Source organism: Phyllopteryx taeniolatus, chromosome 5 (genome assembly GCF_024500385.1).
Source record: "Phyllopteryx taeniolatus isolate TA_2022b chromosome 5, UOR_Ptae_1.2, whole genome shotgun sequence".
In the NCBI taxonomy this organism is placed as follows: Eukaryota; Metazoa; Chordata; class Actinopteri; order Syngnathiformes; family Syngnathidae; genus Phyllopteryx; species Phyllopteryx taeniolatus.
Window position 1 is genome coordinate 13,425,597 of NC_084506.1, and position 26,135 is coordinate 13,451,731.

At 41.4% G+C, this 26,135-nt stretch overlaps 2 protein-coding genes across 12 annotated transcripts in view; one reads left to right on the forward strand and one right to left on the reverse strand.

Moving 5' to 3' along the window:
- furinb (furin (paired basic amino acid cleaving enzyme) b) overlaps positions 1-7,107 on the reverse strand; it is a 142,942-nt gene extending 135,835 nt beyond the window's left edge. The window contains exons 1-3 of one of the 5 annotated variants that reach the window (XM_061772877.1): positions 7,023-7,107; positions 6,303-6,563; positions 2,494-2,765 (exon numbers count right to left, since the gene is read on the reverse strand). In XM_061772877.1, coding sequence (XP_061628861.1) covers positions 2,494-2,667 — 174 coding nt within the window. In that variant the 5' untranslated portion in view covers positions 2,668-2,765; positions 6,303-6,563; positions 7,023-7,107. Of the gene's footprint in view, positions 1-2,493; positions 2,766-4,336; positions 4,481-6,302 lie in introns of those variants that run through there. The other 4 variants (XM_061772874.1, XM_061772876.1, XM_061772878.1 and 1 more) reach the window with 4 other exon arrangements.
- Positions 7,108-12,462: 5,355 nt separating this feature from the next.
- accs (1-aminocyclopropane-1-carboxylate synthase homolog (Arabidopsis)(non-functional)) overlaps positions 12,463-26,135 on the forward strand; it is a 29,042-nt gene continuing 15,369 nt past the window's right edge. For 4 of the 7 annotated variants that reach the window (XM_061772856.1, XM_061772857.1, XM_061772858.1 and 1 more), the window contains exons 1-15: positions 12,464-12,701; positions 12,839-13,521; positions 14,798-15,534; positions 15,629-15,688; positions 15,800-15,870; positions 15,945-16,014; positions 16,611-16,677; positions 19,608-19,705; positions 20,140-20,217; positions 20,357-20,457; positions 23,537-23,626; positions 23,735-23,780; positions 23,918-24,059; positions 24,971-25,113; positions 25,268-25,421. In XM_061772856.1, coding sequence (XP_061628840.1) covers positions 12,879-13,521; positions 14,798-15,534; positions 15,629-15,688; positions 15,800-15,870; positions 15,945-16,014; positions 16,611-16,677; positions 19,608-19,705; positions 20,140-20,217; positions 20,357-20,457; positions 23,537-23,626; positions 23,735-23,780; positions 23,918-24,059; positions 24,971-25,113; positions 25,268-25,421 — 2,500 coding nt within the window. In that variant the 5' untranslated portion in view covers positions 12,464-12,701; positions 12,839-12,878. Of the gene's footprint in view, positions 12,702-12,838; positions 13,522-13,863; positions 14,004-14,797; positions 15,535-15,628; positions 15,689-15,799; positions 15,871-15,944; positions 16,015-16,610; positions 16,678-19,607; positions 19,706-20,139; positions 20,218-20,356; positions 20,458-23,536; positions 23,627-23,734; positions 23,781-23,917; positions 24,060-24,970; positions 25,114-25,267; positions 25,422-26,135 lie in introns of those variants that run through there. The other 3 variants (XM_061772862.1, XM_061772860.1, XM_061772863.1) reach the window with 3 other exon arrangements.

Consider the following 26,135-nt stretch of genomic DNA (forward strand, 5'->3'; position numbering starts at 1 on the left):
AGGTTACAAATTGAGATACGAGTGATCTGATTTAAAAGTTATTCGAAAATACGAGCCATCATTCGGCCATTTTTTTGCTTTGTCTTGGGATATGAGTGCTGTATGGTGGCAGTGTTAGGTAGAATTTGTAAATATTCTTTTAAAAAAGAGGCTTCAAACTATTTATTGCCACTCTTAATTTTACTGTAAAAAAAACATAAAACAAAGACAATTATAGGTGTAGTTAAAACAGCAGTCCGCTAGCTTAAGTCTAATGCTAACATATGCAATGATTGGCATCTATGAGGTTGTGTTGTAAACCTTTGAGCCATGGATATTTGAAAACAAACAATGCAGCAATGCATGTAGACAGACAATACACCAATATGTTCTCACTGTCCTATAATGTATTTCTTATCCTCTGTGAAGAACGACTATGTGAGTTGAGTTCTAGGCAGGAGATGCCCTGCTGCTTGGCACTATTATGACTCCCACTTGAGTTCAAGGCAGGACACGCCCTGCTGCAATATGATTGGCTGCTGTATCCAGGCAGGAAAGTAAGTGTGAAGTAGGTTAGTTTGAATGAGCCTTCATACTGCCCCCAGGTGGGCTAGGCGCACACACCAGAATGAGCAGCACAATGAGCATTGAATTGAATGAGAAAGTGTGACAGTTTAATTCTTTTTAATTATGCCATTACTGTATGTTTTCATAAAGCACAATATTATAGAGTGCTATTTTTCTCATTTAAAAAAAACACATCGCAGAATTATTTTAGGGGGGACGCTAGAATGGATTGACATTTCCATTCAGTTCAATGGGGAAAGATGATTTGAGATACAGGTATTTTGATTTACGAGCATGGGCAAGGAACCAATTAAACTCGTATCTCAAGGCACCACTGTATTTGAAAATATTTCATGGCCAAGCAAGACTGGTTATGTAGCTGAGGTATCTCTAAACATATTTATACTGAATAAAATTTTAAAGCAGGACCTTGAGGCAGTCATTCCAAAGACAATGAAATACCACAGCAACACTGAGCTCCAAGTCAACAACGAAAGATTTAAGAGAACTTCTTGGAGTTGAGATATCACATCCACAACAATGTGTCAGACAATTAGAAATGGCAGTGGTCATTTCAAAAGTTTGAATTTAGTGCAGATTCACTACTCATGTCAACGACGTTTTGCATTAAGCATCAATTCAAATGATGGTCTAATGTTTGTTACAAATGACGTTCTACTGAGTAAGGAACAATGTGATGTAAACTATTGTGTATTGACTTAGAAAATTGGTGTCATTCAAGACATAATTGGATATAATTGAGTGTTTAAAATGGCGCACTAAATAGAAGGATGAGACTGTTGAAATGAGGCTAGCAAGGCACACTTTCCCACGCAATGTCTGCCTCGGTTACTTATTCCTAACTTACTTTATACTTACTTTACTTATTTACTTTATCTTACAACTTTGCGGCCATGATCATAAATACAGTGGAGGAAATAATTATTTGATCCCTCACTGATTTTATAAGTTTTCCCACTGACAAAGACATGAACGGTCTATAATTTTAATGGTAGGGGTATTTTAACAGGGAGATACAGAATATCAAAAAATAAATAAAGAAAAAGAAAAAGAAAGAAATCTAGAAAATCACACCCAGCCTCTTGCCAATGGTCTTTGTAGCCCATTCCAGCCTTGTGAAGGTCTACAATCTTGTCCCTGATGTCCTTAGAAAGTTCTTTGGGCTTGCTCTTGATGGAGAGGTTGGTGTCTGATCGATTGATTCTGTGGACATGTGTCTTTTACAGGTAACAAGTTGAGTTAAGTGTCTTTCAATCAGCCAACACGTTTAGATTAGGATTACTTTCTCATTTGAGAGGACTAGTCTGTGGGAGACAGAATTCTTTATTGTTGGCAGGGGATCAAATACTTACAGTGCATTATTCTCTTTTTAAAATGTGATTTCCTGGATTTTCTTTTAGACATTCTGTCTCTCACTGTTAACATAAACCTACCATTCAAATTTTAAACCGTGTTATGTCTTTGTCAGTAGGTGAATTTACACAATTAGTGAGGGATCAAATAATTACTTTCTCCACTGTACACACAGCATCATGATTGGATATAAGCTCAGACTTTCACTTGGCCACTTCAACACCTTCATTTGGTTGCATTTATTCATTCATTCATTCCTATGTCTTCCACTCTAAGTAAAATGAGAAAACTAGAACTGCTCACAAGACTTGTGATCTGGCATTCTCATATGCTTAAACAAATGAAACAGCATTCTATGCACTGTATATATTTTTTATATCAACATAAACAGTTTGAATTCACGACTACAGGATGATCCAGCGAAGAAAACAAGTGAGTGCTAAAAGAGGTTTAGTTTTTGTTCCAGAGAGAATTCTAACACTGTTGGAGTGAGCATCACATGGAGTGTTATGACAAACACATATGACAGCAACATCTTGAGTACAGATACAGAGTATTGTATGTTCAACTCACATTGCCATGGTTGGTGAAACCGTGTTCATTTGCGATACGGTCTGCCTCCTCAGGGCCTCCATTAATCTGGACAGCCCAAGCATTGGTGTACACCTCTGCAGTATCAATCCAATTCAGTTCTGCTGTCAGGACAAGGACTGTCCATAAGTGCAGCAGAGCCACGCGGGCATCCATGAAAAGTAGAACGCAGGGCAGTGTATCCGACGGTCTTTCACTGCTTCACAGCCAAATAGGAGCTGCACTCCCTTGTGGTGGTAAAGTAGAACAGTGGCCTAGAGATGACAGAACACAGACCATGCTATGAAGACAAACATGTTCTTCTTAACTACGCCCCTTCTGGGTCGGATTTACCCACTCACACCATACGCACAGGAAGACAGCACAGACACAATATTAATGAGGCCAAGGTCGGCAATCAAACTTGACATGACTTTTTACAACTTTTTCAATAAATATGTAGAGTGCAGTGAACATATATACAGTTGTGGTGATAATTATAAAATGTACATCAATAATTATTTATAAAAGCAAGAACTGGGTGTACAAGTTAGAAATATAGATGTTTTTATTAAATGTAATTACTTATTACTAAGAATTAATTACTGTTTTGTACTACTACTAATAATCACTGAAGCATAAATTCATTTTAGATTATCTGTAGTCCATGCTGTTTTAAACTTTAACAGGTTAAAATATAAGGTAGGTACTTGTCGTGATTAATCCTTTATTTTTCCCAGAGGGGAAATTTAAGTCTCTACACATACAGTACACCCCCAGTAATATTTGATTAAATGTTTCACCTTGACCAGACGCTTTTAGTGGCCATCAAGAAGCTTCTGTCATAATTCTGGCTGGATATTTGCCCGCTCCTAGCAGAACTGACTGGTTTACAGTGGATATAAAAAGTCAACAAACCACTGTTCAAATGCCAGGTTTTTGTGATATAAAAAAATGAGGCCAAGATAACTGATTTCAAAACATTTTTCCATCATTAATGTGACCTATATATAACCGATACAAAACGATTGGGGGGAAAAAAAACGATTTTAGAGAGGGGAAGTAAAAATAAACAATTGAGATAATGTAATTGCAAAAGTGAGCACACCCTCTTATCAGTGGGGATGTGGCTGTGTTGAGAATGAATCAATCATGCCCAAACTCATGTTGGAGGGAGGACACAAATGCCACCATTTAAAGTGCCTCTGATTAACCCTAAATAGGGTTCAGCTGTTCAAGTACGCTTTTCTTAAACATTTTGTATTATTATTTTTTGCTTTACAGGAGAAGCTGAAAGGTTTTGTGCTCACACTGACTAGTATTGATCTTGTAATCTGCAGTTGTTCAGAAATGGTTCCAAAACATTTTCACATGTGCAAATCAACAATTCTCCTTAAGAGTTTCTTGGACTTTCCCGTTGTTCTGTGTATTAATGAATTCAGTGAGTGCTGCCAATATCCTGGCAATGAGAAACTACCTGCTGCAGTCAATCATGATCACTAACAAGAAGTTAAGAGACCTTTACAACATGACGTTACACATACATCTGTGTGAAAAAAGACCCTGCTTTTTCCTATGGTACAACAGGTTTATAGACCCTTACATGTCATTTGACCACGACATAGAGATTGAGAACAGGGTCAATGGTTTAAATTTTAATTTTAGCCGTCTTCTCTATCTCCGTAGTTTGAATGCTTGTGGTGCTTCTTAGATGCAGGCTTGGGGAGTAACGGAATAGATGTAACAGTGTTACATAATCAGGATTTAAAAAAAACTCTTAACTGATGGAATACAGTAAAGTTGTACAGTTGGAAAAAAAGAACAATCAGATTACAGGTACATTTACCAAAAATTGAGCTGTCGCAGGTTACAGTTTTAATGCAGGGAGAGGCCGGTTGTTGATTTGAGCACTTGGCCTCTTTCAACCTAACGGGTGGAGCAACCTTGCCCAGAGATAGCAGCGTAACAAGTGGATACATTGTCACAAGCACTGATTGAGGGGAAAAAACAAAACAAAACAGTGATTACCTACTTTACAATATTAAAAGTCATCGAACTGATTTAACACCTAAAATTCAAACATTGGGCTAAAATAGAACATTGTAGAAAACAGTATTACCTAACCTGTCAAAATGCTGGGGTAACAATAAATTACTTGTTATGCTAAAACCACATCTTAACACAGGGATTTTCGGTTCAAGCAATTGACCAACATTGAATATAGTTGTGTCATGATAACAAGAATGCTGATCAAGATCAGTGATTCACATTTTTCCCTCATTAATGTAAACACAGCACCCCATATTGACGGAATTTTTTTTTAATTATTGTTTAAAATACTCAAAGAATGGGCTTGAGATGCTACAGAATCTTATTGCTGCGAGATAATAGTGCAAACCTCTCAGCACCTGTGATAATCACTCCAAGTTTAGACAGTCAGGTATTGGTGACTCTCTTAACAGTTCAGAAAGTGTTGTTTTGACTGAGAGAGGTTCCAACCTTGAGGAACTCAAATGCAGGACTTTCCATTAACTCAAAAGCAAAAAGTGATGTGGCAGTTAAAAAAAATAATATATCTCGACATTATAGTTTTTGTTTTTTTCCATCATCTGATTGACAGTCATGCAAACAATGCTGGTAAAAATTTAACTTACTGGCTTAGGTGGTGTAGGTAGGTAGTGCGACATAAACAGCACTCAAGTTCTATTTCAGGCTGTGCCCAAGCCAAATCAACACCCACCATGTGCTTATGACTGCTCTCTAAAAGAATGCACAGCAGTATGTTGCAGTGATTGTGCAGAACCTCGACAAGGTGCATATCCATTCATGAGAGCAGATGGACCTCAGGGTGACAGAAAAAAAAACAGCGGCACTGCGTTGTGCCCTGTCAGGACACATAGGAGGAAAAAATATTTTATCTGAGAGGCACTGGAAATTGAGTGATTAAGTGATAGCGCCAAGATAGAATAGCTCTCCATCAGTTCCATTTTTGTTCTTACTGCCTATGACAGTGGAAACTTCAGATATAAACGTGGTCTAGAAATGCAGCAAGGGTTCCATGTGTAAACAATATCCAACAGCGAGAATCACCAAAATGTTTTTGTCATTCTTTCTTAGTAGCACTATTCACACTGCCCTTGTGAGTGAGGACTTACCCCTTATCTTCCTACATTGTTTGTCTGCATTGCTGAAATATATTAATGAAGGGTGAATCAATAATACTGAAAAGAACCCTTCTTCCATAAACAAATACAAAAAAACTGCATGAATATGTATGCAGTGTAGTATACTGTATAGTACGTGTGTTGTAAGTCAAATGAGATTAAATACATGACAGAGAAGGCAGAATCTTGAATTCTCACCGTATGTTCCGTTATGCTGACCTTGACCCCCAACATCAACAATTTTTGTGGTTGTTACAGAAGATGTAAAAAAATCTACAATGATAACTAAAGGATATTTTACCATAAGTTTTACAGTATATCTGGCCTTCCTTTATTTGTTTATCCTTAACTCACATTTTTATGAGACGTTTACGAGCATGATGCTTGTTGGTGAAAAAAAAGGTTTGCTTTTCTGCAAATCAAGCCTATGTTGAATTTACAAGATATCAATCCCACCTTACGCAGATAAATTGTTGAGAGATATGTTAAGGCGTGGATAATTACGAGGAAAAATATAATGCGCTGTCTGACTGCAGCTGAGAAAGGACGATAAATAAAATATCTGAAATTGGTTGACGCAATATGCAATGGGAAAATACTATTATTTAAAAATAATAATAACAAAATCAACGAGCAAACGACTCTTACCCCCAACAAACTTAAGAGAGGAGGCGCCGCGAATCAGAGCTGGTCCATTGTGGTGCTTCAGTCAAGTCCCCAGGAAGAAAGAGGTCCACCTGGACTGGATCACATCGCTCGAAGGAAGCGAGATTGGGAACGGATTCACCTAACAGGGCAGACTGGTGAGAGGCTTGTCGGCAGCTCTGGCAGGCACTTTGGGTTGAAATAGAAGTGAGCTTCCTACTAAGGCTTCAGTCGCTCCCGTCCACTTTGCAATAGTCGGCTACCCTATGGGGAACACGTTGTACGTTGTAGTTGTTGTAGTTTCAACCTCAACAACAACAAAAATCCACTCGTACCATTTCACGTCAAAATCAAAGACGTCATGCCTCCACATTACTCTCTCCAGTCGGGCGGGGACTTTCTCTCGCCTGCACTTGCCCTTTGACTTTACATCTATTTTGGCGGCTCACGACGTTATCCGCCCCCTTTGGACGATATCGAATGCTAGCTTTTCATCCACGACCAACTTGCCAGCATGATTCTACTCGTCTACCAGGTGCCTTCAACCTTCCAAAGCAATACCTTCGCCCATTAATAAACGGCGTTCTTCTGGCATTACAGTCGCGACCGCTTGCTAACGAGACAGCGCTCCACATACATTAAGAGTGTGACAAAACGGGGGAATGGAAGCTCGGGTCAGAGAAGGATGCGAGCGCGTTGACGACCGGCTGGCTGGCAACAAACCTGCTCCTTTGTCCGGGAAATACGTCACAATATTAGAGCGACGAGACTCGAGAGCGTGCTTGAATCGTGTCACCCAAAAATGTTGAGAGGGGCGGGGCTGTTTTTACAGTCTGTTTTGCACGTTTATGCATAGACATATGTTGATTGAAGAAAAGATGAAACAAGATCATGCATTCATTATTCCAAGAGAGGGAATTAAAGTGTTAGTTATTTGGACCCTCTGCATTACTTAACAATTGCCAGCAGAGTTGATTTCTTCGACCAGACATGTTTTTTTTTTTTTTTTTTTTTTTTAAGACTGTTAATATAAAATTAACGGCATAGAGCACAGGTGTCAAACACAAGGCCCGGGGGCCAAATCAGGCCCACTGGATCATTTCCTGTGGCCCGCAAGAGCAAATCATGTATTTGGACTTTATGTATCTTGCTAAAATACCAAAACTGCAAATTGTCTTCACTTTTAATAACATTAAGATTGTGCAAGCATTTTTTGTTAGCAATCTCCCTTTTAAAATAAATGGATTAATAGTAGAACAAGCAATGTTTTTATCATGGGTGTGTGTTCCGGTTTTTGTCTTCCCCCTGTTTCATACACACCTGCTCTTGAGAGCATCTTCACCACCTGTGACTCGTTCAGCCAAATTACACCTTGCATTTAACCTCGTGTCTCATTCTTTCTCAACGCCAGTTCGTTGTACCTTGTCGTCGCGTTCCAGCATTCCTTGTTTCCACGTCAAAGACTCACAGTAAGACTAGACCCTGTTCTGATTATTGACCTTGCCTTTTTTCCTCATGTTTTTTAACACTGTTGCCTTTTTTTGGATTGCCTGCCTTTGTACTGACCTCTGCCCGTATATTAAATCTCTCTTTTTTGAAACTGTCCATTTGTTTTGGAGTCGTGCATTTTTGGGTCCGATCCTCTGTTCCGTTCAGGACAGAACGAACTGGCCATAACATGGACCCAGTAGACTCCGATCTGGTGCGCAAAGCCCTTCAAGCGCAGGGTCAACGCCTCTCGAAGCAGGCTGAACAGCTTTCTGCCCTCCACCTTCATCTAGAGGGACTGTCAGAGCATCAGGACAATATGATGAAACAGGTGGCCTCACAGTTTGAAGTGCTAAGGAATATGCTTCAGAAGAAGGAACCAGCTGGCGCAGCACCCGATGCCGCCACTGTACCATCGTTTCCAGGTAAATCAGCCACCTGCCACCTCCGCTGCTGTCTGCCCACAGCTCTCTCGACCGGAGAGGTTCTCTGGAGATTCTGGGACTATTAAACCGTTTATCACTCAGTGCGAACTCCACTTTGAGTTGCAGGCAGCTGCCTTCCCCACCGAGCGGGCAAAAATTGCTTTCGTCATTTCACACCTGACTGGTCGTGCGCAGAACTGTTTCAAGCCTCCATGTGATGTTCAGGGCTATGTTTCAAATGACAATCCACAGACCCCATCCGGGGATCCTGACTTATCTCGAGTGCCCTCCTGTTACCTAGACATTAAAGATGTTTGTTCCAAGGCCAAATCCCTTCCACCCCACAGACCTTATGACTGTGCTGTTGACTTGCTGCCTGGAACCACACCCCCACGAGGGAGGTTATTCTCTTTCAGGGCTGGAACACAAGGCTATGAAGGAGTATGAGGATGAATCACTGGCAGCCGGGATTATTCGCCCATCTTCATCCCCTGCGGGAGCCGGATTTTTCTTTGTGGACAAGGCTCTGCGACCCTCTGTCTCAACGACATAACTGTGAAGAACAGGTACTCTCTTCCTCTCATCTCCACCGCCTTTGAGTTCCTGGAGGGAGCCAAGGTTTTCACCAAACTCGACTTAAGGAATTCATATCATTTAGTCAGGATAAGGGAGGGGGATGAATGGAAGACAGCATTCAACACACCAACGGGACATTACGAGTATTTGGTGATGCCTTTTGGACTAACGAACCCTCCAGCTGTGTTCCAGAACTTTGTCAATTATGTCCTGCGTGACATGTTGAATGTGTGTGTTTTTGTATATTTGGATGATATGTCCGCTCTGTGTTGCAGCAGTTACTGCAGAATGAACTATACGTCAAGGCTGAGAAATGTGAGTACCACAAGGCGTCCGTTTCTTTTCTGGGGTTCGTGCTGGCTCCAGGTGAAATCAAAATGGACCCTTGCAAAGTTGATGCCGTGACTAATTGGCCCACTCCCACGTCACGCAAAGACGTACAAAGGTTCTTAGGGTTCGCTAATTTCTACAGAAAGTTCATTAGAAACTTCAGTTCTATAGCCTCGCCTTTGCATGATCTTACCTCGCCACACAGACCTTTCGTATGGAACCCTCTTTGCCAGGCAGTTTTTCAGAAACCTAAATAGAGATTTCCCTCCGCTCCCAGCCTGACTTTGCCAGAGCTCAAACAGCAGTTTGTGGTAGAAGTCGATGCGTCTGATGCCGGTATAGGAGCAGTGCTCTCCCAGAATGTCTCAAGGATGGTAAATTACATCCTTGTGCTTATCTCTCCAAAAAAACTGACCCCAGCCGAGAGAAACTATGGCATTGGTGACCGTGAACTGGTGGCATTCAAGGTGGCTTTGGGGGAGTGGAGGCACTGGCCAGAGGGGGCACATAGTCCGTTTTTAGTATGGACAGATCACAAGAACCTGGAATATCTTAAATCTGCTAAGAGATTAAATGCGAGGCAGGCTAGATGGGCTCTGTTTTTCACTAGATTCAATTTCATGTTATCCTACCGACCTGGTTCTAAAAATGGTAAGCCAGATACTTTATCGCGCATTTTCTGCACAGAGAATTCTTTGTCCGACCCTAAAACCATTTTGCCGAAGTCATGTTTCGTTTCCGCTTTTGTTTGGGACATTGAGACTGCGGTAAAGGAGGCTCTGAAGAACACTCTGAGACCTGAAGATTGCCCTGAAAACAGGCTTTATGTGGTTCCGACCTTAAGGGGAAGAGTCATCCACTGGGCTCACACTAACCGGACTGTATGTCACCCAGGCATTGCCAAGACTCAATCTGTGGTCGAACAGCGCTTTTGGTGGCCCAATGTTAGAAGGGATGTCACCAATTATGTCAATGCTTACCAGGTATGTGCTGCTAACAAGCCCTCTCATCAACGTCCTCCTGCGGAGTTGCGACCCCTGCCAATACTACAACGTCCTGGGTCAGACATCTCCGTAGACTTTGTAACAGGATTACTGGCCTCGAAAGGAAATGCCACCATTCTCACAGTCGTGGACAGGTTCTCTAAAATGGCACACTTCATTGCACTCCCGAAACTCCCCTCAGCTAAAGACACTGCAGAGTTAATAATACACCAGGTTTTCAAGTTCCATGGTTTCCCCAAGAATGTTGTATCCAATAGGGGTCCCCAATTCATTTCGCAATTTTGGAAGGGGTTTGGTAATCTCATAGGTGCTACCGTCAGTCTATCTGGGTTTCACCCTGAAACCAACGGCCAAACCGAGAGGCTGAACCAGGACCTGGAGACTGTGCTCCGATGTCTTGCTTCACAGGAGCCACGATCCTGGTTTCAGAAACTGGTTTGGGTCGAATTCTCTCACAATTCCCTCCCCTCTGCATCCACTGGTCTATCGCCTTTTCACGTTATGCATGGTTACCAACCATCTCTATTTCCTGCCATAGCCCCAGAGTCCACAGTTCCAGCAGCATTGACCTTGTTGAGACACTGCAGGAAGACCTGGGAGCGAGCCCGCCAGATGCTGCTGCACCAGGGACGGTCCTACAAAACCGTCGGAGGACACCGGCCTCAAGTTACAAAGTGGGTCAGCGAGTTTGGCTCTCCACCAAGCATATTCCACTCCGGGTGGAGTCCCGGAAGCTCGCTCCCAGGTTCGTTGGACCCTTCCCCATCACAAAGATCATTAACCCTGTCACCGTGAAGCTTAGGCTCCCAAGGTCGATGCGGGTCCACCATGCTTTTCACGTCAGCCTGCTCAAGCCAGCCCGGGTGTCCCCTCTGGTCCCGCCTTCCAGGCCCCCTCCTCCCCCCCGGTTCGTGGATGGGGGCCCTGTCTTCACTGTGAGGCGGCTGTTGTCGTCTCGTCGGAGGGGGTTTCAATATATGGTGGACTGGGAGGCCTACGGGCCTGACGAACGTTCATGGGTGCCGTCTGCATTTATCGTGGATGACTCGCTCATTCGGGACTTCCACGTTGCGCATCCAGGGGCTCCGGGCTCCGTTAAGGGGGAGGTACTGTCATGGGTGTGTGTTCCGGTTTTTGTCTCCCCCCCCCCGTTTCATACACACCTGCTCCTGAGAGCATCTTCACCACCTGTGCCTCGTTCAGCCTAATTACACCTTGCATTTAACCTTGTGTCTCATTCTTTCTCATCGCCAGTTCGTTGTACTTTGTCATCGCGTTCCAGCATTCCTTGTTGCCATGTCAAAGACTCACAGTAAGATTAGACCCTGTTCCGATTATTGACCTCGCCTTTTTGCCTCATGTTTTTGGATACTGTTGCCTTTTTTTTGGATTGCCTGCCTGTGTACCGACCTCTGCCCGTATATTAAACCTTTTTTGAAACTGTCCATTTGTTTTGGAGTCGTGCATTTTTGGGTCCTATCCTCTGTTCCGTTCATGACAGTTTTACTGGCTTCTGATTTCAAAACATCAATTTGTTGTGCATCTGTAATAATATGAGGCCATCATATATTTATATGGGTTCACAGACATAATGGCTCTCCAAGGGAAACCATAACTATAATGTGGCCCTTGACAAAAATTTGTTTGACACCACTGAGTGACTGTCATGGGGTGACATCTTTGAATGAAAGGCACAGCAATGTGTTGAAAATCTTGTATTATCTCTCAATCTCATAATAAAACAAAAGCTCTCCTTTAAAACTTAAATTTGATACAATAAACAATATCTGCAGTTTAAGTACAACTAAACGGCCTGTCACAGTGTTGACATTAAATTGTCCTTCAAATTGCCCAAATCATTTAATCTATGTTCAAAGTAAACCCCCCGCCCAAAAAAAAAAAAATATTTTTTGGTTCACATAATGAGTGCATTATGGACAGCAAAATTCATGTCAATCGCAGGCTTATGAGGGACAGATTGTTCATTAAGTATAATCTTATAGACAATATTCATAGAGCATCATTATATCACACCTCCTGTGACGTTTGAAGAACACAATTTCTATATGTATATATATATATATATCACTCGGAAGGATGTATATTGCATTTACAATTTAAAAAAAATAACGTGAGTGATTTAAAAAAATTAAAATAAAAAAAAAAAATAGGCTCTCATTTCCATTGCAGCGTGACAGCCTCATCTCGTGGATTTATATTTAAATTACACTTGAATTAAATCACTCACTGTGGTAGAGGGCGCTATAATAACACAGCACCGCCATTTTCCCGATCTCACTTTAACGCGCATGCGTTTGTAACGCCGTTCTCTGTTTGCACGGGACTGTTGTCCCGGCATAGGCTAGCGCGCATGTGCAGTTGACCCGGATGTAGTTTCGTTTTCGGTGCAGAGTACACATATTACAAAGTAAACACAATGTAAAAACAATGATTACGGAGTTAAAGCCGTTCCAAATCTCCCTCACGTCCCATGTAACGACTCGTATTAGTATGTGGACGTCTCGCCTCAGGAGAATTGGGCAAACATGTTCTTCGAAAACGTGCAATTTGGGTCTACGGTGAGAGAAAGCAAGTGGCTGGTTGCACGAAACGTACTTAATTTTTGGTTGTAAAATAAGACCCAACTCGTGATCAACTTATGTGATCTGCGTTGTGATGTGATGATAATGTTGAGCCTGGTGATTCTTCTCCACAGCGTTACAGATAACGTCGAGTAACCTCCAGCCAGAGGAAGGATGGACCCTCGGGGCAGGAGGCACGAGCGGGGCAGCAACTGGACCGATCAAGAGATCGTGGAGCTTCTCCAGCTGTGGTCCGACGAGTCCATCCAGATAGAACTGGAGAGCTCATTGCGCAACCAGCGTGTGTTTGACCGCATCGCGCTCATTCTGCGCGAAAAGGGCATCTACCGCACAGGCGACCAGTGCAGGGAGAAGATAAAAAAGATGAAACTGGAGTACCGTCGCATTAAGGACAACCACAAGCTGAGATCTTGGAAATTTTACGACGTGATGGATCGGGTCATAGCCAACCGACCGGCTATCACATACTCCAGTATGGGTGGAGCAGTTGTTGCACAGCACGTTTTTCACAGCCCAGGTGGATGTGACTCGTTCTTGCAGGGGAACTCCTCACTAGGTTCCTTTGGTCCAGCTTCTTCGGGTGGGTTTCTGTTTGGTCAGCCCCCTAAAACCGGAGACCCACTGGATGTAAAATGTGAGGCTGTTGAGGAAAGTCTGTTGAACACGGATGTTGCACAACCAGATATCTATTACAGATCAGGAGATGAACAGGAAACTGATGGACAATCTTTACTGGGAACAGAGGACACACTGGGTCAAGGAGGCAATTCTGCTCATTCAAGAATTTCACCTTCAGGTTGATTATAAAATTACATTTTTACAATATAGATTGCATCACAACTGAACATTAGAGCCACTTGCAAAATCTACTGAAATAAAATACAACATTCTGCATGTCCTGTACAAAGATAATGCTTCGTTTTGGATGAAGCTGTCAGAATGATATTGTCGTTTGCAACATTTACAACTTTACTACTTAATGTGAGGACTTTATTGGATATTTTGGTGGGTTGGAGACAAAATGTCACATACAGTAACAACCATAATCATTCTTAAATAATAACTCACTTTTTGTAAAGGTGGAATTTTCTGCTGCGATTGGCTGGCAACCAGTTCAGGATGTACCCCGCCTCCTGCCTGAAGATAGCTGGAATAGGCTCCAGCACTCCCGTGACCCTTGTGTGGATAAGCAGCTCAGAAAATGGATGGATGGATGGAATTTTCTGCATATTGGAAAATAAAATTTTGTTAGACCCTAACCCCCTTACAGTACCCCATGTGAGAATGTTCAAGCGGTCATTATGTTTTGGCCATCACTGCATGCTAGGCTGTAACCAATACTGACATGACTGTGAGCAGGCGTCGTATTGGTGTAGCGTTGTTTAGCAAATGCTATGATAGTCAGACAATGTTGTGATACCACTTTTGAAGGGAAGTAAACAACGCAAATATCTCAACCAGTACCTCGATTTCCGATATCGCTTGTCCCCATTAGGTTCACAGCCAGGTGAACTGGAGCATGTCCCAGCTGACTTTGGACTAGAGGCAGGGCACACCCTGGACTGATCACCAGCCCATTGCAAGCTAGACAAACAACCATTAATACACCCATTCACACCTATGGGAAATTTAGAGGCTTCAATAAATCTAACATGCATGTTTTTGGAAAGTGGGAGGAAGCTGCAGTACCCAGAGAAAACCAATGTAAAGGCAAGGAGGACATGCAAACGCCACTAATGCTGGACCTGAGATTCAAAGCTCAGAAATATGAGGGAGAAGTGCTAACCACCATGCTGCCCTCAGCCATTGTTTTGTTATGTTCTTTGTTTGAGTTTCCTCCGATTGGTTGGCATCCAGTCCAGGTTGTACGTCGCCTCTCCCTCAAAGTGAGCAAAGATAGGCCCCAGCCCTGCGAAAGCCCAATACATACAAGCGTCATAGAAAATCAATGGCTGAGTTTCCGTCTGCTAAGAAATAGAAATGCTCTCACACACAGTATTAGTATTAGTATTTTGTATAGAAGCATGTCGCGCAGGAATCATCTCATGTCATGTTTTTCCTCATCTCCGCAGGTTTAACTGACCTGAACATTGCTGCGTCTGCTTCCCAGTCAGACAATGTTCCTGTGCCACATGACACATCTAAGGAGGGCCTCCGTCCCCTGGCTGCGGTAAGACAGAGGAGGCGTCGTAGAGCAGGCAAAACCGCGTGTGGCCACGGAAGTGGCAAATGTGGCAGCCAGGGGCCCCTCGACAAAGCTCTCGCCAGCTTCCTCATGTGGCAGCGATGCGCAGAAGATCGCCTCCTCTCCCTGGAGGAGGCACGGCTAGAGAAAGAGTTGCAAGCTGATGAGCGGCGACAGCAGCAAGAAGAGAGGAGAGTGGAACAGGAGCGCCAGCATGAGCTGCGCCTGTTCAACATGCTTACTGGGGCATTAACCGCAGTCAGACAGGGTGCTGTGACCACAGGATCAGCACCCAGTAACACTCCTGTCTCCCTGGTAGATCATCAGTCAACTTTACTGACAACATCAACTGCCTCATCAGTGCCATCCTCATCTCAGCCACATGCTCAGCTTCCCCCTGGGCACACCGTTTCCACTAAGGGGACAATAAACTCGGGGCTGCACCCATCAGTCAAGGCCTGCACACCATCTGAGAGTGCTCTGGCAACTGTGAGAGGTGCAAAGTCTACTGAGCCCAGCATGTACCTGTCCAGCCGTGGTAACAGTATTCGACAGCATCAAGCCATCCTCCAGGAAGGCTTTGCTCAGTATGCAGCGAACAGATATGACGTGGACAACCCTAATGTGAGTCTATTTTTCCAGTGTCAGTCACATTTACAGTAGCAACTAACTGTAATCACTTTTGTGTTTATAAAATCCTGTTTGCCTGTGTGTTCAGGGTGTCATCAACATGGGCACAAGCGAGAACAAGCTCTGCTATGATCTTCTTCATAAAAGGGTAATACGTGCTGAGTTGTTGTTCTATCCACTTCATTAAATTTGTCAGATGAAAAAAATACAATACAATAAAATCCAGTACAGTACAATGTCACATTCCTTTCCACTGCAGTTGACCCAATCTGACATGCTACATGTTGACCCAGCACTGTTGCAATATGGTGACTGGCGGGGACATGCATTGTAAGTGATTTGCCTTTAATTTGAATTAAAAAGAAACATCTCCAAGTAATTCTATTTCAATCTTGTTCTTTTAGCCTGAGAGAAGTGGTTGCCAAGTTTCTAACTCACTACTGCCGTTCTCCAAAGTCATTGAAAGCTGACAATGTGAGTAGAATTATTCAATAACATATACTGTTTTGTAATGCATGCAACCTCACTGCACTGTTGAGGGGTGTAATTGAGACAACTGTGTCTTAAAAACATAAAATCTATAATGTGATGGCCCTTTTATGAGAAACATGAATACTAGCAATATCACAACAATTACTGATAGTGGAAAAATCGAAATTGACCTGCAATGTGAACATAGCCTAAGTTTGATGTTGATTGACATACCCTAAACCGTATGCCCTATTGGCTGTTTCTTGGCTGTTGAATTTAGTAAATGAGCAGTATTGATGAAGACTTAAAACTAGTGAATGTGACCCACAATTAATGAGGAATTTGATATTGCTGGAATTTTAACAAGAGGAATCACGCCCTACTGGCTTTGCAGGCTTTAGGCAATTCTCCAACTAATTTAAAATTTCAAAAACCCAAGGGTACTCTCATTTTTATACAGCTGACGTTGCCAATTTGGTATATTTGGCCAAATTCTATCACCGTGCAGATTCTTAAGTTCTTGATTTATTTATAACCCCCCCGTGCCAACCAGGATATTTTCAGCTCTGAAATAACAGTTCATTTGTGTATTTATTCAGATTGTGGTGATGAATGGATGTAGTGCCCTTTTCTCGTGCATTTCAGCAGTCATTTGTGACCCAAAAGGTGCGTGCATACAATACGTTGCTTGTTTTTGTTTTGAAAGAAATGTTCTACTGTATAAGTGAAAGTGGAAGATGTACTAAAATATTTTGGAAGGAGTGAGTTTGAAAGGATTGAGTGTGTTACAAGCATAGAATTTGTGTCAGCACATGACTGGTCAGACTAGTGTTTGTCATTGCATTGCTCTTTAAAATGATCATTGGAAAACTGTGTCATTGCATTGCTCTTTAAAATGATCATTGGAATAACTCGACCATAAAACTACCAGTTTTAAAATCATTTTGGTATCAAAAACTGACATGTAATAACATTTTATTGCCTTTCTGTTGGCTCACCACTTACAGGGCCACCAGAAAGTGTTCACACCCCTTCACATTTTCCACATTTTGCTGTTACAGACTTATTCTAAAGCTAATTTGAATGTAGTTTTATTTTTTTTTAAAGCTACATAAAATATCACATAATGCCAAAGCAAAAACATACACTGGGTACGGAAAGTTTTCAGACCCCCTTAAATCTTTCACTCTTTGCTATATTGCAGCCATTTGTTAAAATCATTTAAGTTCATTTTTTCCTCATTATTGTACACACAGCACTCCATATTGAGAGAAAAAAAAATTAATTGTTGAAATTTTTGCTGATTTATTAAAAAAGAAAAACTGAAATGTCACAGCCATAAGTAATTCAGACACTTTGCTGTGACACTCATATATTTAACTCGGGTGCTGTCCATTTCTTCTGATCATCCTTGAGATGCTTCTACACTTTCATTGGAGTCCAGCTGTGTTTGATTATACTGATTGGACTTGATTAGGAAAGCCACACACCTGTCTATATAAGACCTTACAGCTCACATTGCATGTCAGATCAAATAAAAATCATGAGGTCAAAGGAACTGCCTGAAGAGCTCAGAGACAAAATTGTGGCAAGGCACAGATCTGGCCAAGGTTACAAAAAAACGTCTGCTGCACTTAAGGTTCCTAAGAGCACAGTGGCCTCCATAATCCTGAAATGGAAGATGTTTGGGACGATCAGAACCCTTCCCAGAGCAGGCCGTCCAGCCAAACTGAGCAGTTGGGGGAGAAGAGCCTTGGTGAGAGAGGTAATAAAGAACCCAAAGGTCACTGTGGCTGACCTCCAGAGATGCAGTCGGGAAATGGGAGAAAGTTCTAGAAAGTCAACCATCACTGCAGCCCTCCACCAGTTGGGGCTGTATGGCAGAGTGGCCCGACAGACGCCTCTTCTCAGTGCAAGATACAGATAGATAGAGGGTAAGATGACAGCTGTTAAATATAAAGAAATTCTTCAAGACAACTTGGTCCAGAGTGCTCTGGAACTCAGACTTGGGCGTCAGTTCACCTTCCAACACGACAATGACCCAAAGCACACAGCCAAGATAACAAAGGGGTGGCTTCAGGAGCAGCCTGTGAATGTCCTTGAGTGGCCCAGCCAGACCCCGGACCTGAACCCAATCGAACATCTCTGGAAAGACCTAAAAAAGACTGTCCACTGACACTGCCCATCCAACCTGACTGACCTTGAGGAGATCCGCAGAGAGGAATGAGAGAGAATCCCCCAAAACAGGTGTGCCGATAATGATTTAACCCAACATTGTGCCTCCTTACTTTGATAAATTATTAGGGGTGTCCCGATCCCGTCTTTGAGATTGGAAATTGGTCTGATGTCAGCAAAAAAGCAAGAGTAGGATCGAATCGGACTGGATCTAAAATCTCCGATTTTACCACTCTTATATGAGCAGTCCATTCCATTCCGCTCCAGTACTTCTGAAAAAAGACTGTATGCAGAACCCACGTGATCACAACAACAGGTTGCCAAGGTGCTAACATAGTAGCAAGGAGTAAGAGTGAATGTTGCTTTTTTAAAGTCGTTTATTGACACACTAGTTTAAGTTCACTGTCAAACTAAACAGACATAACAAAATAATTACACATATTGAATGGTCAAATAAATCGCAGACTTAATTTCCTTCTGCATTTCAGTTCACAAAAATCGGTAGCTCAAAGCTAACACACAATGTATGAAAAACTCAGTTGACGAGCTAACAGAAATTAGCATCAAACGCGTGGCACTTATACAGTGGGGACTTATTTTCCACCATAATTTGCTAATAAATTCTTTAAAAATCAGACAGTGTTCTGGATTTTTTTGGATGAAAATTACAGGCCTCTCTCATCTTTTTAAGTGGGAGAACTTGCACAATTGGTGGCTGACTAAATACTTTTTTGCCCCACTGTAATAATGAATAGTGGTACACAAACACTGTACAAACACATACAAACAGGCAATATAACAATACTGTCTGGCAGATATTCTTCAAACTCTGTGAAAAACGAGTTACACTAACAATATTTGAGCGTGACCTACTTTCTTTGTTGCTGCAAGTGTGTATCTCATTGCGTGCACCACACTGCCCCTCAGAGGTCAAGACGTGCACTGCCGTTACTTTATGTAACCCATTGGTTAATAATAAATGGGCCAGTTTTTTTCATACCTACTGTTGCTGATTTTTGTTCTCTGTGTGAGTAATATTACTTGAGCAAGCCTTTCCTAACATTCAATACTACAAAATAGATAAATTATGTATGATTATTGCGGAAATCAGATTGGACCGATATAGGTATGGGCCAAAACTCAAGGCTGCAATATTGGTATCAGATCGGAAGTGAAAAAGTTGGAATAGGAAATCCCTGTAAATTATTCTGTATTATTCTTATTTCACGAACCCAATATTAATCATAGTACCGTGCTTTGACTAGTGATGGCACATACAATGAATTATTGCTTTAAAAATGGTGGGGTTTAGTTCCCCTTTAAGTACTATACATATTTGATTTCCTTAGAGATTATGTTTCCACATCCACGTGAATTGCATTTTCTATCCAAACAATGTTTTTTTTGTCTTTTTTGTGTAGATGCCATTCTCATTCCTAGCCCTTTCTATGGTGTTATTACTGAGGACCTGCAGTTGTACAGTGATGTCAAGTTGTTTCATGCCCCTCTTGACTGTGAGGTAAAAAGTAACATACATCTTGGATTCATTATGTGGTTCAAACAGTATAACCTATAAACAGGAGATATACAGTGGACCCCTTGGTATTCGCGGTTCAGCATTTGCAAATTCACCTATTTGCAGATTTTTTTGCCCCGATACACCGCTTATTATTATTTTTTTTTTAACTCAATCCCAAATTTATTTGGATTTTATTTTTCTGATTATTTTTGATTGCAATTACAAGAAGTGTCAATTATTTTCAGATTTTCACTATTCATGGTCAGGCTCGGTCCCTATCACCTGCGAATAGCTGTGGTCCCCTGTACTGCCTTGCTGATTATATACATTCAGCAGCATGTTGTACTTTAGCCTAAGGTGCAACAGTTAATGTTATATAGCAGGCTTTCTGTTGGCTTCTAGACCTGCCTTCTTATTTTGAAAAACATTTCTAGGATAGTAACAAAGATGGTCGACCTTTTCACCTCACCGTGAGCAAACTGGAAGAAGCTATACAAAGGGCTAAGCAAGAGGTAATCCATGCATGTGTTTGTTTCAGCATCAAGATTTTGAAAAAGTGCATACCTATCTACAGCTAATTATGGAAACAGTAAAAAAAAATATCCGACCAGATCGTGTTTCATTGATGAATAACTGTTGCTATTCGTATAGGGGGCGAACATTCGGGCTATTATACTGATGAACCCCCACAATCCTCTTGCTGAGATCTACAGCCCAAAGGAGATGCTTTCCTTCTTGGAGTTTGCCAAAAGGTGTGTTTTACCCCTCAGATAACGTGTGCTGTGGTAAAACATAACATAACATCCAGTGGATATAAAAAGTCTACACCCCCTGCTCAAAATCCATGTTTTTGTGATAGGAAAAATAAAACCAAGATAAATCATTTCAAACCTTTTTTTCCCCACCGTTAATGTGACCTATGACCTGTACAAGTAAAAAGGATTGTTTTCTTATCTTTTTGAGAGGGGAAGTAAAAATAAACAACTGTGGTTCACAAGTTTGCACACTTGCTTGTAACTGGGATATGGCTTTTAGAATTAACCAGTCACATTCAATGTTAAATGGGAGTCAGCACAAGCCTGCCAGTAAGGCATAGTACTGGTAACATCATGCTCTAGGACTGTTTTTCTTCAGCTGGAACTGGGGGCGTTAGACAAGGGTGAGGGAATTATGGACTGTTTGAACTACTAGTCACTGTTAGCGCAAATCATTCATGCTTCTACAAGAAAGCAAAAAAAAAAAAAAAGTCAATAAAAGCCTCCGAGAGCATCTGAAACTTTGTGGGGTAAATCAGAGGCTCTTGAAATGGTGGCAGGTGTGAGCTGACTCCTAATATGTATTTAATGTGATTGGTTAATTCTGAACACAGCCACATCAGAATTATACAAGGGTGTGCACACTTGTGCAACCACATTATTTCAGTCATTAATTTTACTTCACCTCCCAAAAGGATTAGGTTTTTTTGGACACGTTATAGTCCACATTAATGATGAAAAGGTTTTTAAAATTATTTTTGTTGGTCTCGTGGTTTATATCACAAAGACCTGGCATTTGAAAAAGGGTGTGTAGACTATTTATATCCACTGTAACTGTGGTGAGTGTTTAACACATCCGCCTCACAGTTCTGAGGTTGGGATTTTGAATCGAAGCCCCGGCCGTATGTTTGCATCTTCTCCCAGTGCTTGTGTGGGTTTCCTCCAGGCACTTCGGCTTTCTCGCACATTCCCAAAACATACTTAGTTCTTAGGTTAATTGAAGACTCTAAATTGTCCTTAGGCATTAATGTGGCTATGAATGGTTGTTTGTCGATATGTGCTCAGCGATTGGCTGGGGACAGGTCCAGGTATACCCCACCTCTTGCCCAGAGTCAGTTGGGATAGTCTCCAGCTCACCTGTGACCCTAATTACAGTAATCAGTTTAGAAAATGGATGGATGAATGATTAAATGGATGCATGGAAGATAACATGACATTACATACATTATATATAATCCCCCTGATCTGCAGTCCTGCAGTTTGCTAAAACACTGCAACAGTTCTTGACATTTTTGGTTGAGAGTCTCTGTCTCATGAGAAGTGAGAAGTGTTCTTTATGGTGTTTTAACAGCCTTCTTAAGAATCAGCATATTGTGAAGTGCAGCAATGTGATCGGGAAGGCCCTAAATTGTTTGTCGTTTTGTAAATGGTCTTGCCAGCATAACAGCCACTGCAGACTGTTGCAGTTAATCAGCTGTTCTAACCATACGGTTCCCTCCAAAAGTATTGGAACGGCAAGGTACATTCCTTTGTTTTTGTTGTATACTGAAGACATTTGGTTTTCAGATCAAAAGATTATTCAGGCTTTTACTTCATGGTATTTACATCTAGATGTGGTAAATAACTCAGGACAGAGCGCCTTTTGTTTGAACCCACCCACTTTTCAAGTTATCAAAAGTATTGGAACATGTGACTGATGTGTGTTTCTAGTTGCTCGGGTGTTGCCTTTTAGATTGATTGCATAAACATTAGATAGTGCTTGTTTTTGGCTTTGGGTTTCACCTGTGAAAACTGCATTTGCTGTTAAGCAAACATGAAGACAAGAGAGCTGTCTATGAGAGAAAAGCAAACCATTTTGAAGCTGAGAGAAGAGGGAAAATCGATCAGAGCTATTGCACAAACATTGGGCATAGCCAATACAGCAATTTGGAATGTCCAGAAAAAGAAAGAAACTACTGGTGTACTGAGCAACATACATGGAATAGGTCAGCCAAGAGTATCAACAGCAGTTGATGACACAAACATTGTGAGAGCTATGAAGAAACACCCAACCTCCACAAGGCAGGGGTGAAGGTATCAAAATCCACTGTTCGAAGAAGACTTGGAGAGAAGAAATATACAGGCCATACCACAAGATGCAAACCACTCATCAACAAAAAGAATTGGAAGGCTAAATTGGATTTTGCAAAGTACAGAGTTGAGCCACAAAAGTCTTAGAACAAAGTTTTATGGACTGATGAGACCAAGATTAACCTCTACCAAAATGATGGAAAGGCCAAAGTATGGAGAAAGAAAGCATGGTGGAGGCAATGTCATGGCTTGGGCTTGCATGGCTGCTTCTGGAACGGGCTCACTAGTCTTTATTGATGATGTAACTCATGATGGTGGCGGCAGAATGAATTTTGAAGTCTACAAAACCATTTTGTCTGGCAATTTACAAAAAGATGCATGCAAACTAATCGGGAGAACCTTCATCATGCAACAAGACAATGACCCAAAACACACTGCCAACAAAACAAAGGACTTCATCAGGGGAAAAAAGTGTAAAATCTTACACTGGCCAAGTCAGTCACCGGACCTTAACCCAATAGAGCATGCATTTTACCTCCTTAAGAGGAGACGAAGGGAGAAACCCCCAGAAACAAATTAACTGGAAGAGGCTGCAGTAAAGGCCTGGAAAAGCATATCAAATGAAGAAAGGAACGGTTAATTTGAGAATGTCTGTTCCAATACCTTTGCTCACTTGAAAAGTGGGTGGCTTAAAAAAAAGGTGCTCTGTCCTAAGTTGTTTAACACATCTAGATATAAATGCTATGAAATAAAAGCCGGAATTATTGTCTCATAATCCTCTTTTGATCTAAAACCCAAATGTCTTCAGTATACAACAAAAACAAAGGAATTGACCTTGCCCTACCAGTACTTTTGGAGGGGACGGTATATCACAGTGCTTTTATACTGTATTTATACTTTATGATGGATTTACTGTATGTCATATTTTCTTTGTTGTAAAACATTTGTCAATCTTGTTGCATTATATACTGAATGTTGTGCTAAATATATCTGTCTCTTGCTTTAGAAATGAGCTCCATGCCATCGTAGATGAAGTTTACATGCTGACAGTGTTTGATGAGTCAGTAACATTTCATAGTGTCCTCAGTCTGGATAGGTACGGTGTTGACCTATCCTCTTTTATAAATACTATTGTACACCCTTTATCATGATAATTATGGCTGAAGATCGCCTCTTAACTGCTAATGATGTGCTCTTATTTCAGTTTGCCCGACCCACAGAGGACACATATAATGTGGGGGCTGAGCAAGGTACGTGCTGTGCTGCACCACATTATGTGGAAGACTTTTTCACGACTCCTGACAGAACTGTAAATTCACTGCTTTTCCTCGCAGAAGGTTTGCTGTCTGTGCTGTTTCGCTTGTTGACTTCATCTTGCCCTTTCCAGGACTTTGCAATGGCTGGAAACAGATTAGGCACCCTGTATACCGAGAACCGAGACCTTGTGGACGCTTTGGCCCAATTGGGCTCATTCCATGGTATCTCAGGGACAACTCAGCACCAGGTTGCACAACTTCTTCAGGACCGAGGTATTTTTCAATGCCTTGTGGAAAACATGCTATTGGAGTTTTAACCTAAATGCCACTTTCTTCATCAGAAGATTATTCTTTATAGCGTGAAACGTGGCAATTTTGTCTGACTCGAGACATCTTGAGAAAATCTTACTGTTTTGCTTTTTAAAATGCTTGTATGACAAGTGGCACATTTAATTGTTCAGCCAAGTTCTTGAGTTGGGGGATGAAAGCATGTCATAGAAATGCATTGAACTGTTGTCTTTTCTAAACGTTAGATAACTTTTTTTCAGGAAAGGATGAACACATTTCTGTAATGTTGCTTAAATGGGTAACTCCCACGTAAATATATGAATAACTCAAATTATATTTTGATATTGCGAACTAGACTGACACGTATTTTACAAAGCACCAATTATGAGAATAAAAGTTGTGTGCTAGACTCAAATTTGTTTTACATGGCACCAATTATAAGAAATAATATACATTTACATTTTGAATAAATTTGCTTAAGCCTTTTTGCCGACACAGCATCTGAGTGTAAGCTTGATAGACGGCAAGGGTGTTTCTGATCACCAATCAAGTCTGTCATGGACAAGTAAATGTCAATGCATTTGAAATCTTTATGCTCGCGCTTCTGGGATTCAAATAAATTCACACTAATACAGTGGGAAACAGCCTTTCCCAAACTAAAGAGTCACTTTATCGGGTCGCGCATTCTTTGTAAAGTTTGGTAAGCTTAGCTGTAGAAGATCAACTTGCATAGTTGAGGTCAAAATGTATACTTCAGCTTTAACGTGTGTCTCTCATTTCTGAGAAACATCTTTGTGCCTTTCTGCTTGTGCTGCACATCATACTGCACAAATATTTGTAACAGAGTGTACACTACTGCTGTGAGGCTAATGACCCTTCACACTGTCATGTTGTAGAGTGGATAAGCAAAGAGTTTTTGCCTGAGAATAGACGCAGATTGAAAGCTGCTCACCGCTACCTGACAGATGAGTTGCAGACAATGGACATTCACTACCTGGACAGGCCTGCTGCTTTGTATGTGTGGGCTGACTTCAGGAAGGTAACTTGACCAAGGTCACATTGTGATGCTGGGGTTTATAATCAAATGCTAATTTGTGCAGAGGTACTGGTAATTGAAGTGCAAGGGAAAGTCATTGTAATTAAAATAATTTTATTCACTAGGTTTGATGTCACTTCCTTCTCTGTTTTGCTAGTTTCTCAGACCCCCATCATTTGAGGAGGAGTTGTGTATGTGGCGGTGCTTCCTCAAACACAAAGTGGTATTGAGCTGTGGGCAAGCCTTCTCCTGCTCTACACCTGGCTGGTTTCGCATCGTATTTGCCAACCAGCAGCACCACCTTCAACTTGGTCTGTCGTTACCTATACAGTAGTAATATTTAGCACAGTCCATTGTGTATATGGCAATGTCCACAAAATAACAAATGTTTTTATTTTTTATTTTAGTACAGTGAGCCCCTGCTATTTGAGGGCTTAGGGGCCAAGCCCTCCCATGAATTGTAAACAGCAAGTAATTGACACCCTCCCAACATGGGTTATAATTGTTTATAGATGCCACAAGATGGCAGCAAAGCACTACTTTTGTCTCAATAGCTCCTCATCTCACTTCGACATGACATCAAGATGCCACCAGATGGCGGTTAAGCAATACTTTTGTTGCTTTGGCCTATTCAGTGAATAACGAAGGATAGGTTAAAAAAAAAAAAAACTAAAAATCCACGACGATGAGAATTTTCAAATGGTGAATCAAGACTGTTATAAATTATCAGTTCTTAGCATTGCAGTGTAGCGAACAATGCAACATTACATTAATACAAGGGTATCAATTATATTAGGTATGCATTTACAAAATACTAATTTATCTGTTTTTAGCCAGTCGGATCACGCACCATTTACTGCCAAGTGTATTTGCACTGTGCACATTTCAGTGTATATGTTGGGTTCTACTGCTGAAGAGATTTCCTATTTGTTTACTGAAAAAATATAAGTGAAGCTGCCCGAGCACTCAACCTTTAGTGAACTACAAAATAAATGACTGAATAGCTAATATATAACTTGCTTTCA